This window comes from Embiotoca jacksoni, unplaced genomic scaffold (genome assembly GCF_022577435.1).
Source record: "Embiotoca jacksoni isolate LCO1_2020_lvr unplaced genomic scaffold, fEmbJac1.0.p SCAF_4, whole genome shotgun sequence".
NCBI lineage: Eukaryota > Metazoa > Chordata > Actinopteri > Embiotocidae > Embiotoca > Embiotoca jacksoni.
In genome coordinates, this window is record NW_027185392.1 from 19,877,501 (window position 1) to 19,893,771 (window position 16,271).

General features: G+C 39.6%; 1 protein-coding gene across 1 annotated transcript in view; it reads right to left on the minus strand.

Annotated features, from left to right (window-relative positions):
• Window positions 1-16,271, minus strand: part of LOC138208846 (voltage-dependent calcium channel gamma-2 subunit-like) — a 67,652-nt gene that overhangs the window by 16,959 nt on the left and 34,422 nt on the right. The window contains exon 2 of the mRNA XM_069167024.1: window positions 7,621-7,704. Coding sequence (XP_069023125.1) covers window positions 7,621-7,704 — 84 coding nt within the window. The remainder of the gene's footprint in view (window positions 1-7,620; window positions 7,705-16,271) is intronic.

Here is a 16,271-nt window from a genome sequence, read left to right on the forward strand (position 1 = left end):
TGTGTGTGTAACACTGTGCCTTGTTCAAGCCAGTTAGGGCCAGTGCTGAGCTGTTCGCTATATCTAATCCCATTCATCGGCCCCATGCATGACACAGCACACATAGACACTTCACACACTCGCACACACTCACACCCTGTGTGTTATGTACTTCACACCCTTTCTCATTTACCATTTACAACTCTGCAAGCACACAGCTGCGATAGTAGCTAAAATTTTTTTTTTTTTTTATACTTCACATGATTTAAATTAAGCTCCCAATACACATAGTTCAAATGTGATCCAATTCAAAATACGCTCTTTGACATATACAGGGACACAAAACACTCTGTCTTATTCCATTTCTGGAAATAAATAAATATTCTTATTTACTCTTGTTTGTGGGAACAGGGAATCTACATGAACAGATCATGGTGACGCCAAGGGACATATTGTCACCTAAATAATATGATGAACAACTACAAACTCAGGGTTCAAGGACAACAGGAGGTCAAGTGCAATAATAGCACACAGTGCAAGAGATATGATGGACTGTAGGCTATACATCAAAAATGTTTTACGTAGGATATCCCAGAGTCTCAGAGGTGAATGGCACGTCCTTGTCTAATTTTGTCCTTCTGACTTTAGTTGCAGCCCCAGTTTGTGATTTTGTCTGATGCAGAATTTTTAACTAAGTCCTTTAAAATTCAGCTTGACACTGCCAAATGCTCCACTGGCGAGCAATGTAAGACAGTGATTGTGCTGTGAGATTATCCTCACGGTTCCAAAATGTTGCATTCAATCCAAAATGGGCCTGGAGAGAACCTAACCAAACCCCTTATGTTCAAGTTTAAATGTTCAAAAAGGAGAGACCCGAATCAAAAGAGAAAATCTAAAAGAAAATTTGACCCGACACTCAAAATGCAGTCGACTCAAAGAGAGGAACCGGACTTCTGCAGTGACAGTTCTGCTCTGTGATTTAGATGAGAACACCAGCAAGGTAAAGCATGGGCTCTGTCCTCTATATTATGCTGTGGTGAAGGATTGGGGTGGTGGCTCCGTCCTCTCTCTCTCTGTGGCTGATAGTACAACTGCTGCAGGACGAAGGTTGACTGCTCGCTCTTACATAACCACATGTACAAATTCACCCAGGGAGAGGAGGGCTGGGGGGAGCTGGGAGAGGGGGCAGCTCAGAGAGCAAAAGACTGAGGCAGAGAGATCGAAAGCGCCCTCGGGGAAAGAAAGAGAGAGAGTGTAAAGAATCCGAAATGAATGATGACTTCCATCCTCGATTCAATATTAGTCTAGTGCTGTTTCAGTCGTTCCAAGTGTTCTAAATGATAGCAGTGTTCATAAATTGTGACATTTCTGTCTGTCTCTGCTAGAAATGAGTTACAGTCATTTTCATCTGTGGATTCTTTCCACCAAAACTGAACATCTGCTGCACTTCGTTATTCTCTCTTTTCAGTTCATCTCCAGACTAATAACACAAACTAGAGACAACTGCTCCACTGCCCTGTTTTCAGACCCATCCCAGTCAGCGATGTCGCAGCAGGTGTTGTCCATTGAAGTTCATTTTATCCTGTGTAGTGCAGGTTACAGTTGAAGACAACTGATGCAGCACTTGTGAGGTATCATGATGCCTCGACAAAAGAAGAGTATGTCAAGACTTCTTTGCTGTCTCCCGCCTTGTTTGACAGTTTCTACATCGTGTTCTGTGGTGTTGGTCCTTATCAGCACAAAGCACTCTTCAGGGCAGTTAACATGGGAGAGCAAGAGGAGTGGCGATTTGATGTTGTTAAAATGCACTTGTAAACATTTAACTATCAATCTTGGGTCAAAAACGTTGTTAGCCTGGCTGCGGCAATCGTCGCTCACATCGTTAGTGTTTTTTCGCTGTGATAACAGTCTGGGAACTCGGCTCGTATTTACGTTTGCGCGGCCACTCTGAAGGACGGATCAATCAACAACAATGTGTTGGTGGTTAACCGCGTTTGTTCTGACCCTCCTTCACTGTGATTTGGTTGACTGGTGACAGTGGTGGGCACAGCGCTAACATTTTTCAACTCTCGGTGACAGGAAAAAAACAGAATTTTCACCGCTTAGCGCAGAATAAACGCTCAGCACCTTGTCAAGCTGCTGGCGTTCATTAAAAACAATAAAAACAATACGCTGTGCTCAGGAAAAAAACGCATTGGTGGACACAAGCTTCAGCTAGTTTCAGCGGAGGCTGAGTGTCAGCCAACTTCGGCGCATGCTGAATGGTCAAAATGAACCCGAGGTCTACGTCCAGTAGGATGGAAAGACAGCAAATGATTCCTCATGGAACGTGACCAGACTCATATTCACACAGTTAAATTGGGTCTGGTTCGAATTTTTTACTGTTAATCACCCATGTGGGTGTGACTCTCTCTCCCCACGCACTTTATGTGTATCGCAACCTGGTATCACACCAAAGCATGTACTACACCCGTCAGTCCACTACAGGATACCGTGTCTGGGTATCATGTTTTTCCCAGGCATGAAAAGTATGGTGCCTTTGGTTTGAACACCAACAACCACATGGTTAGGTTTCAGAAAAGACAAAGCTTTGGTTTCACAGTGACACTTGGCAGTTTGCTGATTAGAGTTAGGACAAGATCCTGGTTTGGGTTAAAATAAGTGATTGTACATAAGTATTGCTCCTGAATGTGTTTTGTATGTTAAATATGCAATATCAGTAATTTTCTTACATTACCTAAAATGAATTGTCTTTTGTATTAACACGGTTACATATTTAAACCCTGGTCTTCTGTGTGGAAGTTCTGTGTATCCCACACAATCTTTACCATTTCTTTTTAATGGGCCGGTCATTCATGTGTGTACTTTTCACGCCTGGATGCAGCAAAACGTGACACTGACACGGTTCCTTCTAGTGGGCTGACAGGTGTATTACACACTTAAGCACAATACTGGGCTGTATATTGCACACCCACACACTCTCCTTCCTTTGACTGTGGAGAAAGAAGTAGGAAGCACTGGTAAACAAAGTATTTTGTAGATTAGGCATGAGGACTGCCAAAGGCAAACGCTTGCATCAGTGATTAGGTCTCCTGTCCTGTATGATTCAGGGTGGATTTCCTTGTAATAATTCTGCGGTTTGAGGATGGACATTATTGTTCTGAGGATATCAAGAACCTGTTAGTCAACAAATACTGAGAGCTACTGTTTCCATGAGTTTCCATGGCAATCTTTATTATACCATATTCCTGAGAGTAAAAACAATTATTTCATTTCAAAGTGGCAGCCGTTGCCTGGGAGTAGTAGAAGCGACATTTGAGGCTTTGGTTTTTGAAAAGCAATGGTCTCCCATATCTTGGCTACTGGCTAACAAGGCACCCATTCAGTCCAGTCGAGCTGCTCTATCGTGAGCTGTACTGAGAAGCTTCCAGGTGAGATTGTGTACGACAATATGAATTTGAAGCAGAGTAATAGAGGAAAAAAAACATCCTGCCTCCATAAACAAATGTTGCATCATTTCCATGTCAGAATGTGTCATCATCCACACTTTGCATTGTTATTGAAGTCATTTATCTGACACTGTTAGTCAGAGGGACTTGCAGTGAGTGCTACAGTAGAATGGGCTTTGATAACCATATCACTGAAGATTACAGGAAACCAAAAGCGAAGAGTGCAAGAGTCAGTGTGTTAGCGCATCTATAATAATTAAATCCCGCAATCTATAAAATGATGCTCAGAAGACAAACAGAAGAGGAACAGCGTGCAAAACGATCGCTGTCACATACAATTAGGGACTTGATGCAGCAATGTTTCTTAGATGTGGAATACCGGCTGTACTCAGCTTTCCAACAACTCCACTTAAAACAGACTTTATTGGCTGAATATCTAATTTAAAGGTTAGTTACTCAGCCAATAAATACCTACTTCTCTAGGAGGAACAACTGGTTTCTTTATGTAATTAAGCCCATATTCTACACTTTCCTTACTATCAATGAATCCCATGAAAAAGGTATACGATAAAAAAGAGGATAAAGTATTGCCTTTCTTTCTTTCTTAGTTATTATTTCAATTTATACTGCAGTCCAAGTGATGTGGGGGTGTTTACCTGGACAGAAACACAAATACACGCATGTACATACATAAATTGGGTTTGCTATTTTTAATTTGAGCTGTTAATTGTGTACAATATTCATAACAGTTTATTTCTTTCTTTCTCACGCAGGTTCTTTTAAAGGCATGTGTAAACAGGATGAAGAATGTTTTTTCATTTCTGACAAGTACTTTTTGTGAAACTGAAAGCTTATTCATTTATGCTATACAAAAACATCTCATTCACTCAGTGTGACAGGGTTCAGCCTCGGCCCTCAGATAACAAAAAACATGATGTAGTCGTAGGTAGAGTGATGGTGAACGTTTGTGTGCTTGTCTCCCAGAAGTGCAGATTGGTGGCTAAAATATATTGACAAGTAGAAAAAGGGACCAACAAACAACAAAAATGTTTGCAAAAAAAAAAAAAAAAATTCCAAACCAAAAAGTTACACAAGTCAACGGTGCCTCAACAAAGTAGCTGTAATCTTGTTTGTAACTTGGCCCACACTGACCCTCCATCCTCAGGAGGCTCATTTACATGTAATAAGCCCCTCCCATCAAGCTGATTGATTATAATAATACATACAATAAAGCAAATATCTTAACCCAGAGGTTATGATTTGTCTGCTTACTGCAAAAAACAAAACTGAAAACAAATACATTTTCCCTTCACTGAGCCCAACAAACACCTCTCAGACAAACCTGTCTTTATGATTAACAATTGTATTTTGAATAAATTGTGACCATTGCATACTGATGACGTCACAAAACGGTGCACCGGCATATTAAACAGCTGATTGGCCTCTGCCTCAGTTTGAATGGGAAGCCCCGGGAACAGGCTGAGAGGAAAGCCGACTGACAGTAGGTGACCAGCGGTGTAAAGTTATGCTCCAACTACCAAGTGTGCACCTTAATAATCTACTGGCAGCTGAATAACTGAAGTTTCCGGGTCCCGACGTGGTAATCTGGATGGAGTGTGAATGAACCGCGGGTGTGTCTGAACGTTCCTCACATCTCATCTGTGCATCAAATATACAGCAATTCACTGCTGAAAATAGTCACTAAAAATGCAATAATGTTTGTTTAAAACAGCTATTTTAAAGATAACAGAGATTTTTATTTCTTTGAACTATTTAACTATTAAACTATGCAGTGACTCAAGATTTGTGTTTTTGTTAGAAATGAATGGGCTTATCAGGTTTGCAATAACTGACACAGCTAGCCAAATGGTGCATACAAACAGTTGCAGAAACTGCCCTGTGCAGTCTTAATACGTATATGATGAAAGAGCTCTCAAGAGGATACAAAGAAGATGTTAAACTGAAAAAAATCATTGTAGAGCGAGAAAACAAATTCCATTGAAACATATGCAAATCAAATTACCATATTTATTCATGGATTTGCCCCAGTTGAGTTTTTCTTGCGTATCGTTCCTTTCTGGGCCACAAATAAAGGATAATTATCTTTATAATGGTAACAGGTACAAACAGGAACTGACACCAGTAGCCAATAAGTTGATGATACTAATATTTGTACCTTAATGTACAAACAAATATGCAAAGACACAGCTCATTTTATTTGGTTGCCATGGCGACACAGTGAGAAAGCAATGAATGAAGGTTTGGTGGTACAACTAGGAAAAATATAATACATTTAAAATGAATAGCATTTCCACTTAAAAATGGTTGGCTGTGGCTTCAGTGGCCACAAGAGTGTAAAATATACCAAACTGCCAATCAACACATTTTTGGCATCCATCTCCTCCTAAATGGCTGTAGAAATACAATACTGAAGAGCGACAAAGAAAGCCTTAAAGATATTAAGAGAATCTTTACAACCAACTTAGAAACCTCCCTTAGACATTCACGAAGTCTAAAACTATCCAGTCTACAACTAAAAGTTTGTATGTCTAGGTTCTGCATGTTCTTACCAAACTTTCACAAACTTTCGGAAAAACATTTTGAGTGGACTTGACAACAACTTCAGTTCCCTCTCCGTCCTGTTCCCCATCATCTCCCGCTCCACCCCACGGCCTCCATCCACCAGCTGTCAGACAGGCGTGAAGGCCTCGGCGGAGATGGACAGACAGATGGATGGAAAGCAAGAGTGAGGAGGCGAGGGATGGATGGAAGGAAGGAGGAGAGGGAGAGGTGTGACCCACTTAGCAGAGCCTGGAGTATTTATAGAAGAAAGTGTCCTAATTGGCAAGCCGCTGGGAGAGCGACAGCGCTGCACTGGTACCCTACTCCTTGTCCTTCACCTCCACAACCTTCCCTTCTCCTAGTCCTTTGCTTTCCTCCCATACCAGTTCCTCCTGTCCTCTTTCACCTCGCACAATGTGTCTTCTTTAAGACTTCATCACTCTTTCTGCTGCCCTTCTTATTCCACATGAATAGCCCCCTACCTATCCTTCCACTTCCACCTTTCACCCCTCTTCATCTTCTACGCTCTAACTTTACACTGCAGCCTTCTTCTTCAGCTTTATGCCACTCTTTGTCTTTGCCGTCTTGCGTCACAGCCTACTTGCTTTCTTTCCCCGTTCTTCTTTTGACCTCATTGGCCAGATCTGCTCTCAATTTTCTGACCTGGTATCTCACCAAAGTATGTAATACATCTATCAGTCCTCAACAGTGTCATGTTTTGCATCAATGACGCATGACAAGTAAGATGCCTAAGTATTAGCCACCAAAAAACACATTGTTAAGTTTAGGAAAAAAATAACTACTTGGCTCGAAGAAAGCAATTCATGGTTTGAGTTCAAATAAGTTATCTAAACATATTATATGTTAAATGTGGTATTTTATGTAAGTAACTTACGGATGTTACTTCAAAAAATTCCACATTGCTTTGTCACTGACATGAACCTGGTCTACTGGGAGAAAGTTTTTGGTTATGATCCATCCAACCTAATCTATATCACTATTCGGACGACCTTTTTGAACATGACCTCCATCACATGACTTTCTTCTTCAACCCTGTTTGTGTACTTTTTACACATAATCGGCAAAATGTGACACTGACACGGCGTTCTGTAGTGGACTGACGGTTGTGTTCCCTGCTGCAGTTTGATGCCAGATCTTCTCTCTGTGGTTTTTACGTCACAGAGTTGATCCTGACATATTTCTGTATCTGTGATATTCTATGGGATTCTGAAAGCTCAATCATTGGAGCACATTTCTCTGGACTTCAGGAAGATATGTTTGGAAATCTTTTTCATTATTCGCTGCACACTACAACCTGTTTGTAACAAAACATTGCAGAACCTTTTTAAAACTCTTGTTATTATTTCAAATCATGTTTTAATGCCAGAGTGAGTATATTGATGTAGCATTGTTATTTAACACAACAAGTGTACAGAAGTAGTATGTTGCACTGCATGGTAAAAAGTTTAGAAATGGCCATTGGAAGTTAACTTTATCCATGAATGGTAACTGGGATTTAAAAAACAAACCAAAACTGAAAGATGATAAGGGAAAATAATATTAGATGAATAAATGGATGTAAACATGCAATCATTTCTGGCAATATGGATTGATGAAAGGAAAAACTCACGTAGGAAGTACTCGGAAGCATCCGCCTCATAGTCAGCATCCTCAGGGAAGTGATCTATCTGCTTACACATGCCTTTAAAAGAACCTGTGTGGGAAAGAAAGAAATAAACTGTTATGAATATTGCACACAATTAACAGCTAAAATAACAAACCCAATTTTTGTATGTACATGTGTGTATTTGTGTTTCTGTCCAGGTAAATACCCCCGCATCACTTGGACTGCAGTATAAATTGAAATAATAACAAAGAAAGAAAGAAAGAAAGAAAGAAAGAAAGAAAGAAAGAAAGAAAGAAATAAAGAGAGGTGATACAGGAAGTAGAATCAGAGAAGACGGAGTTTGAAAAACAGTGGTAGGAAAAGAGGAAGCACAGAGGGAGGAATTAAGAATGGATTTAAAATCTCAGAAAGTGATGGAAAAAAGGAAAGATGAAAGGAAGGTTAGATGAAATATTTGAGACAAAGGCGATAAGAAGAGGAAGATAAATTTGTCAACAGCTTTGAAGGAAACACATCACAGGACGGAAAGCGACAGACAGGAGAAGAAGAAGAAGGTGGGAGGAGTTTAATCTAAACTGAGGAGGAGAGGAAAATGCAAATGATAAGAGAGGAAGAAAGGAGAGCTGATAGAGCTGCTCATTAAGAGAGATTGTGTGTGTGTGTGTGTGTGTGTGTGTGTGTGTGTGTGTGTGTGTGTGTGTGCGCACGTGTTTAGCTTGGTTAAGCTCTAGTGGTAATTGTATGCCCTCCCAAACCACTGCAATTAAATGGGCCCTTGTTAATTGCCGATTGAAGGACGAAAGACTAGTGCCCGGCTTTCAATTGGGCATCGGTACACACACACACACACACACACACACACACACACACACACACACACACACACACTGTACCATCAACCCTGTTGTCAATCACCTCACTCTTTCTCACTCATCCTGGTGAGAGCACTAACTGCTAAACTTGAGATATTTTGTATTTCCATCATGGCTACAAAGAAAAGAACAATTTTACACCAAAGCCCAACACATGAAAGTGAGAAAATAAAATGATGACAGGACTCTAACAGCTGCCTGATTCATATTTACATATGTCTGATACACCTCAGCAAACACTCAGGCGAACAAAGTGTTTTTCATCAGGCAGATTTTGATAGATGCATTAAAGAAGATGTTTCAATGGGAAGAGATGCGGAAACCTTTTAGAATCCTGAAAAATGCTTCCATGGCTCCATATTTTCAGTGTAAACTGTGTGAAAAAGCTGCATGTTGAAATTCTGTTCGGTTCCCAATAATAATGATAGTAACAATAAACTTTATTTGTATAGCACCTTTCATACAAGAAATGCAGCTCAAAGGGCTTTACAGCAAGAAAATTACACCGTGTTTCACATAAAAACAGATATAAAGGAGTATTTAGAAATCACGCTGAGAAACGAGATGCAGAAGAACAGATAAAATGCACAAAATGAAACAAATACAATTAAAATATAAAATAAGAAATATTCATTTTAAAGGCGTGGTAGTTTAAGTGCAGGCAAGTGCAAGAGAGCTTCAAGAGTAGCTAGTTAAAGGCTGAAGTAAAGAGGTATGTTTTAAGCTTTCTTTTACAAGTGTTAACTGAGCTAAGAGGACTGATGATGTTTCAGGAGAAAATAATGCACATTTGCATGTTCCTTGTCTCGATTACTTACTGTAATTGTTTTTATTGTGCAAATGGGAGTGGTAATACAGAGTTAATTACACTTGAATCACGCTGTGTGTACTCGAGGGTTAAAGTGTTGATGAGTTGAGGTCTTGTTGGTGATACAATTTGCCTTCCAGTGGACATGAAGGAGGCTCTTCAATCTTGCCTCCTAGAAATCAAGTTTATTTACAACTAAACTGCAACAGCAAATATGTTCAGAAGGAAACATAATAATAACCAGATTATATTTATATTAAGCAATGAAGAAACATGCAATGCACTGGTATGGAAAGTATCAGTTATTTATAAAATATTATTTTTCCAACAAACTATCCAATCTTGAAGCTCAATATGCTCTTTTAGTGACAAACATCATTCAACTTTATGTGGTTATTTTTCGCCACTGGCAGCACTTGGTTGCTGGAACATTTTTATTCTGGTTTAATGCTAAAAACATCTTCCATCAGTTCAGATAGCCGACAATGTGCTCATTGGTTTAACCAGAATCACAATATTTCCCAACCTTAACAAGGCAGACTTTGCCAAAAAAAAAAGACAAAAGGCAGCTGGAGGTGAGAAGACAAGAGGGGTGGGACGATAAATGAAATATCAGTTGAGAGGTGAAATGAGTAAGAGATGGAAGATGAAGGACAAGGAGGACGTGCTTTTGTTACTTGAGCCAAAGCACAGCCCGGAGTCTGGATGCAAACCTTGATGATTGGTGGGAGAGGCGAGGACTTTGTACGTCCACAATCCTTCAGTAACCAGCTCCTGAACGTAATCAATCTTAATGTAATGAGGAACAACTTTTAGCTTTTATAAAGGTGGATTCTAAACTATCAAATTACATCATGTCTTTTAGCTGAAGATTTATGACTGATAGATCTTATTATCTGTGTTGAGAACGGTGTCATCCATAAATAACAATGTTCAAGTAACATGAACAGAAGTTTCCCTGCTTTGATCGTCTTTTAATTAGGGAAAGAATCCTTTCCAAAAAGTACAAACACAAAAGTGAATATACAAAAAACACAGAGATAATCTAATCATAATCTATGTTTAGATAAATAAAGTCCTCCTCTACTCGTAAAATGTATTTTTCTTCTTGTTCCTTCAGTTAAATGTTTGAGCTTCACTGTGCAGGATGATTTACATGCAGAGTTTCAAACTAGAGGGCTGTTTTCACATTCATCTGCACGAAGAGGACATTTTCTCTGCGCTCATTGAAAATCAGATTTTAAGGGGCGGGCCTTCAAGCGTGATTGGTGACATCACAAATAGTTTGCAAAACAAATGGTCCTATTCAATTTCCACAAGCGTAATGTGGAAACTTGATGCCTGCAGTGTGCACACACACTATAAGAATGGACTCTTCAGTGAAATATGAGACGTCTTGTGTCCAGAGGGTAAACTTTATAATACATCTGCATATGAGGGAGAACGATTAGATGTCATTTTGAGGAATTTTACAAAAAAAAAAAAAAATTTTGTGGAAAAACCGTCCTAGAACCAAATTATTTTTGAAAGCACAATATTTTATATACAACCTTTAAGGTGTATATGTGTATATGAGATGTATATATGTAATATACATGTATATATGTGTGGAGGGGATCTTTATAATTGTTGACAGTGTTGAAGTGGAGACACACTTCACAGCTGCGGGAGTGATTATAGTTTGGATTTAGACATAACAGTTAATTAGAAAAGCTGCGTTTTGGATCTGTCTGCTGTTGACAGTTATGGAGAAAAAAAGCAAAACAATTCAAAACATTTTCCTCCTGATTAAGTCGCCCATTTGTACAACTGAAACTGGGTCAATGGCATCACACGATGAGAGTAATAGCAAAAATACTGCTAAAAACATTCCTAGCAAACACAAACACAGTGTGGTTGGTACAGATTTTAGAATCTAGCTCATCCAGGTTTATGTTTACTGCCACATATCGTCCTATAACATATGTTAATTTGGTCTTTGCACCAATTTTAGCATAAAAGGATGTCTATTTTGGGCAGCTACATATAAACAAACCAGTGTTGATCATAGTGTGCCATCCGCTGTATTTATTCAATCATTTCAAACTGTCAAGACCAACATTCTGCGTATGCCCACACTATCTTACAGGAAGTCGGTGATTACATGTAGGTACATGCCGGTCTGTAAATGTGCTCAACAGGAGCATTTACCAACTCAGACAATTACTTTTTTTACATTCCTGTATGATCTCTATTATTCTGTCCATCATCTAACATACGTGTAGCTACAGTATTGTAAAACATTCAAAATGGTGTCCGCCGTGGTTGCTTGGTGATGTACAAAGTGGGAGACGACTGTTCTATTGCTGCCATCACTCCCTCAATTTAAATGAAAACACCTCTTTGTACCTGTGGTTAGCGTTCACCTTTGATGTATTGTTTTGAGCGCTGGTGTCTTCATGCAAATCTCCCACAATGTGTCAAACGCATCAGTTCGCTCACGGTGATGCAGAAACTCCATCGTATCCATTCTCTTTCCACCATCTCTGCTCTCTCCCTTTCACACGCTCCCTCACTCGCTCCAACACACGCCCACCCACGCTGCACCACAAGCACATGTAATCTGGAATTGCATTTTCCCTTTCCTTCTCTTCCTTCTATCTCTCACACACACACACACACACACACACACACACACACACACACACACACACACACACACACACACACACACACACACACACACACACACACACACAACCCTGTGTCTCTCGTTCACTCGCCCTCCTATCTGTCTCTCACATACATACATGTGCCTGTACCCTGAAGACCAGATTCCCATATGAACTGAGCTGCCAGCTCAGCCCTCTGCTCCTCCTCTTTCTCTTTCGTTTTTTATTCTTTCTGCAATTCAAATTAAAAGCACACTTCATTGTCTCGGCAGGGAAGAAGCCTGCGCAGCATATTTCACGGCTGATTTTTGGGTTAAATACATTAATGTACACTCAGTGGCCATTTTATTAGATACACCTATAGTTCTACATATGCAGTGCTAAAATGTAATATGACAATGACTGAGAATTTTAGGCATCATATGAGCAGTTTTTATGGTTGAGCAGATGAATTGAACAGGTGTGCCCTAAAAAGTGATACTGCAAGACAAACTACATCTGCTTTACATTCATTCAAGCTAAATAAATAGTTGCATGTTTTAAGCTGCAGTGATATCAACTAATCTTTTTTCCCCCGGAAATAATACCACAAAAAAAAGCCCTTGTGCCTGCTGTAAATTCCCCATCTGAGAACCTGCTCTGTCCTCCCCTCCTCCTCCTCCCCTCCTCCTCCTACCGCCTCTCGACCCAGTAGTCATGATGGAGTGTCGCTCCTCCAAATTGCCCCTGTTAAATTATACATTCTGCTTAAACATGGAACAGATACTATTATTCCGAGATCAACCTGCACCTCGGGGGTCAAGATGCCTCCGTCACCCACTTATGCTCACAGCGAGAGGGGCCACGGTGTCTCCTGACGGATGATTTATACAAATAAGAAGAGACCTCGGTGACCTCCACTGCTGTCACAAGCCAATCAGAAGCCTGCTTATCGACTGACCTCATCGCTGTTAAGGATAACTTAATGTAGTGTGATGAGAAACTAGCAGACATCATTTTCTGAAGTATGAACATCCTAACCCACTCAATGAGAAACAGAACACTTTGTGTGTGTGTGTGTGTGTGTGTGTGTGTGTGTGTGTGTGTGTGTGTGTGTGTGTGTGTGTGTGTGTTTAAGCATGAGAGATGTGAAGTATAAATGCCCTGCTCTGAACCAACAATGTGTGTTATGCAAATACTTGGCATAGTGTCTTTATTCCTTATGCTAATTATGGCTCATTCTATCTATATGCTAAAGTACCATTAAAGTAATCCTTCAGCTGCAAAGGTGGATGAACATCAGAGACCTCAAAAGAGACGTGTTGCACAGCAAAGGTTGCTATCAGCTCAGTTCAGTGGATTACAACTGTGATGTGCATAAAATGGGTTTCTTTCTTTTCTTGATCTGTTATAGTTAATTCATCGAGGAGCATGTTCCCCTCCTTTCATCCTTTTGTAAACACTTCGTTGCATTCTGTAGGTTTCCACTGAACACAAACATCCGTTTTGCTCGCTGACTGTTAAAAACTGCAACAACATCTCGACCCACAAACACATCGATCCCTCCTCTCTAGAGCAAACTTTCCATTTTCACTGACATGAAAGAACTCCTAAGTTATTTGGTTGGTTGAAAACTGAACTTTTATTGTGTTCATGCTGGAAATAAAGACAATCTGACAAACCTCATCCTGCCACAGGTAGCACCGGGTATTGTTCAAAGAGTTTCGATACCTGCTCCTGAACAATACTTTAATCAAAACTAATTTTACAAAATCCTTTTCAAGAAAAAAAATTAAATACACATTACGAAACAAATCTTTAGCTTCATGCGGTTTACAGAAGAGGAGTGTAGCCCAGGTTTTCTTCAGTAGCAATAATTTACAGATATCTCCTAAACACCTTGTACACGTTATCATTGAACACAGCAGGTCCCTAAACGCCTCACATGAAAGTTATCACTAGATGCTACAACACCCCCCCAAACACAATACAATTGAGGTCCATCATCTCATGAAAAATGGGCTTATTTTCACATGGACCACCAGAAAATGAATAAGAAAGAGTGACTGTAATGAATGACACCACAACGACTTGAAGAAAAAATGAATTGACGATGTGTTTTCAGGGAAAAGTTGAATGGGAGTCTATGGAGTCAAAGCCTTTTTAAAGCCAACCTGTAGTGATCCTCAGTGGTATTACAGTTTAAGACACTTCCGCTATGGTCTAGCTTTTCAGCACCCGAACCTATATCCCCTTTTGTATGCAGCCTATAGATCTTCCCTAAACACCTGACATGCTGTCATTAGACGCCAGCTAGCAAGCTATACGCAGAAAGGCCTTAGTTGCTGCAATGCACACTACTCAGGCAAAACATAGAAAATACAATTTCCCCCAAACTTGAACTTTCTGACGTACATTTTTGGTTGTAAATATTTAGCGGAGAAAAGCATTTGGGATTTAAAGACGTGCTTTCTGGTGTTATAAGCCTTCAATTATTAGTAGTCCATGATTGTTTCACATGACACTGGTGTCTTGTGGCTGGTTAGGATAGAACTGTACTGCTGTCAGACACATTTCAACTGATTTACGAGTTTAAATTGATTGTTTTCGATGCATATTAAAAATAGTTGTTGTCAGATTCAGCAAAAATAATGAAGGTCTGTGACATAGATCAGGAGAAAATTCAACAGGATCAGGACAGCCTTATTGACTTTGCCCTTTGACTTTGCAACTATATAAGTTGAAGCATCAAGGTCAAATTTTGTACAAAAATGTCGTACAAAAATATCCAGTAGACATTCTATAACACATCAGTATGTCGACATTTTATAATTCAGGTCATGACCCCAAAGGAGGAAAAGTCAGGAAGAGAAAGTAATAAACACTGGAAAATGACCTGCAGCGTAATAGGATAATTTATCTAAGACTCAGGTTTAGTATCTGCCTGATTCATGACACCCTCATTCATGATTTCAACTTATTTCTAAAATATGTCAAATCTTATGTTTGTGACACAAAATAAATGTATTTAATTTTGTTCTACTTTTACAGACACAGTTTAGTCTTCTTGATACAAAGTATGTATTTTGTCCTTTTGTAATATAATATGCATTTGGGTTTATAGATTTGACTATACACTAAAAAGTTAGAGAATAAGCAGTCCATTAAACAAGGTCGATACATAAAATGTGACAATATGAACCCCTCACACTTTTCAGGAATAAAACTTTGCCACTTTTCCACTCCATGGGGCAGAGAACAGAGACGACTGAAAAAAAGCATTCACTTCATTAAACGACTTCATTGTGAGCTGTATTTCATTTTAATCTTTGAACCCGGACAGCCCAATTCATTTCCACACAATTTCAGAACACATTTGACAATAGAGAGACCTATTAAAGATAATTGTAATAAATGTGGAATTAGATTCTCACCCTATTTGCTCTAACTAATTTAGAGTAAGCAATTACTTTTCCTATCAGCGGGCATAGACACGTGTGCACACACAACACATAAATTAGTTTGATGTGTAGCTGTGACAGGGAACGAGAACTGCTGCTGCAAAAAAGGCTCCATTCTTTTGATTATTATACTTTTTTTTTTACACTGGCAAGTGGAGCAGCGTGTTGTCATATGACACAAAAAAGAGACAAATGGCTGTTTAATTTTAATTTGGCAGAACATGTGGTGTGATGGCACCAAAGCAACCAGGTGTTCACACTTTTTTTTGGTCCAAATGATTTCATCTCTCAGTGTTAAAACCATTGAGCTGTGGGGTGAAGTTCTGATCCGGAGATAAGGTAGTCTAATGTGTGCAAACATGTGATCGGGCTGTGTTGCAGGAAAAGCTTAAAAGTTACTGCAGGTTTAGATTACTCGTGATTTTATTGTGACACTGGGTCACATCGAAATAGTTGGATGAGACAATTTTTCTTCAACCAAAAAGCCCAGGCAGCCATTGCACCTGGCCAAGAAGCACTGTTACAATCCATAATTGTCATTTGTACATGTTTTTTTTTTTTTTTTTTATCGGGGTGGCATGATGGTGGAGTGGTCAGCACAAGCACTCACAGCAACAAAGTTCTGGGTTAGCAACTTTCTGGGGCTTTTTTTGTATTGCATGTTCTCCCTGTTCCTGTGTGTTTTCTCCGGGTGCTCCAACTTACTCCCATGGTCTAAAAACATGCTCGCAAGGTTGATTGATAATTCTAAATTGGCTTTCTGTGTAAATGGTGTTGAAGAATCCTGTTTCTAACTTTGTTGTAGTTGGTGTTTATATTTATACCAGTATATGGTGAGCATACAGACACTGAGTGTGGGTCTGGGAAGGTAGTCCAACCAAGA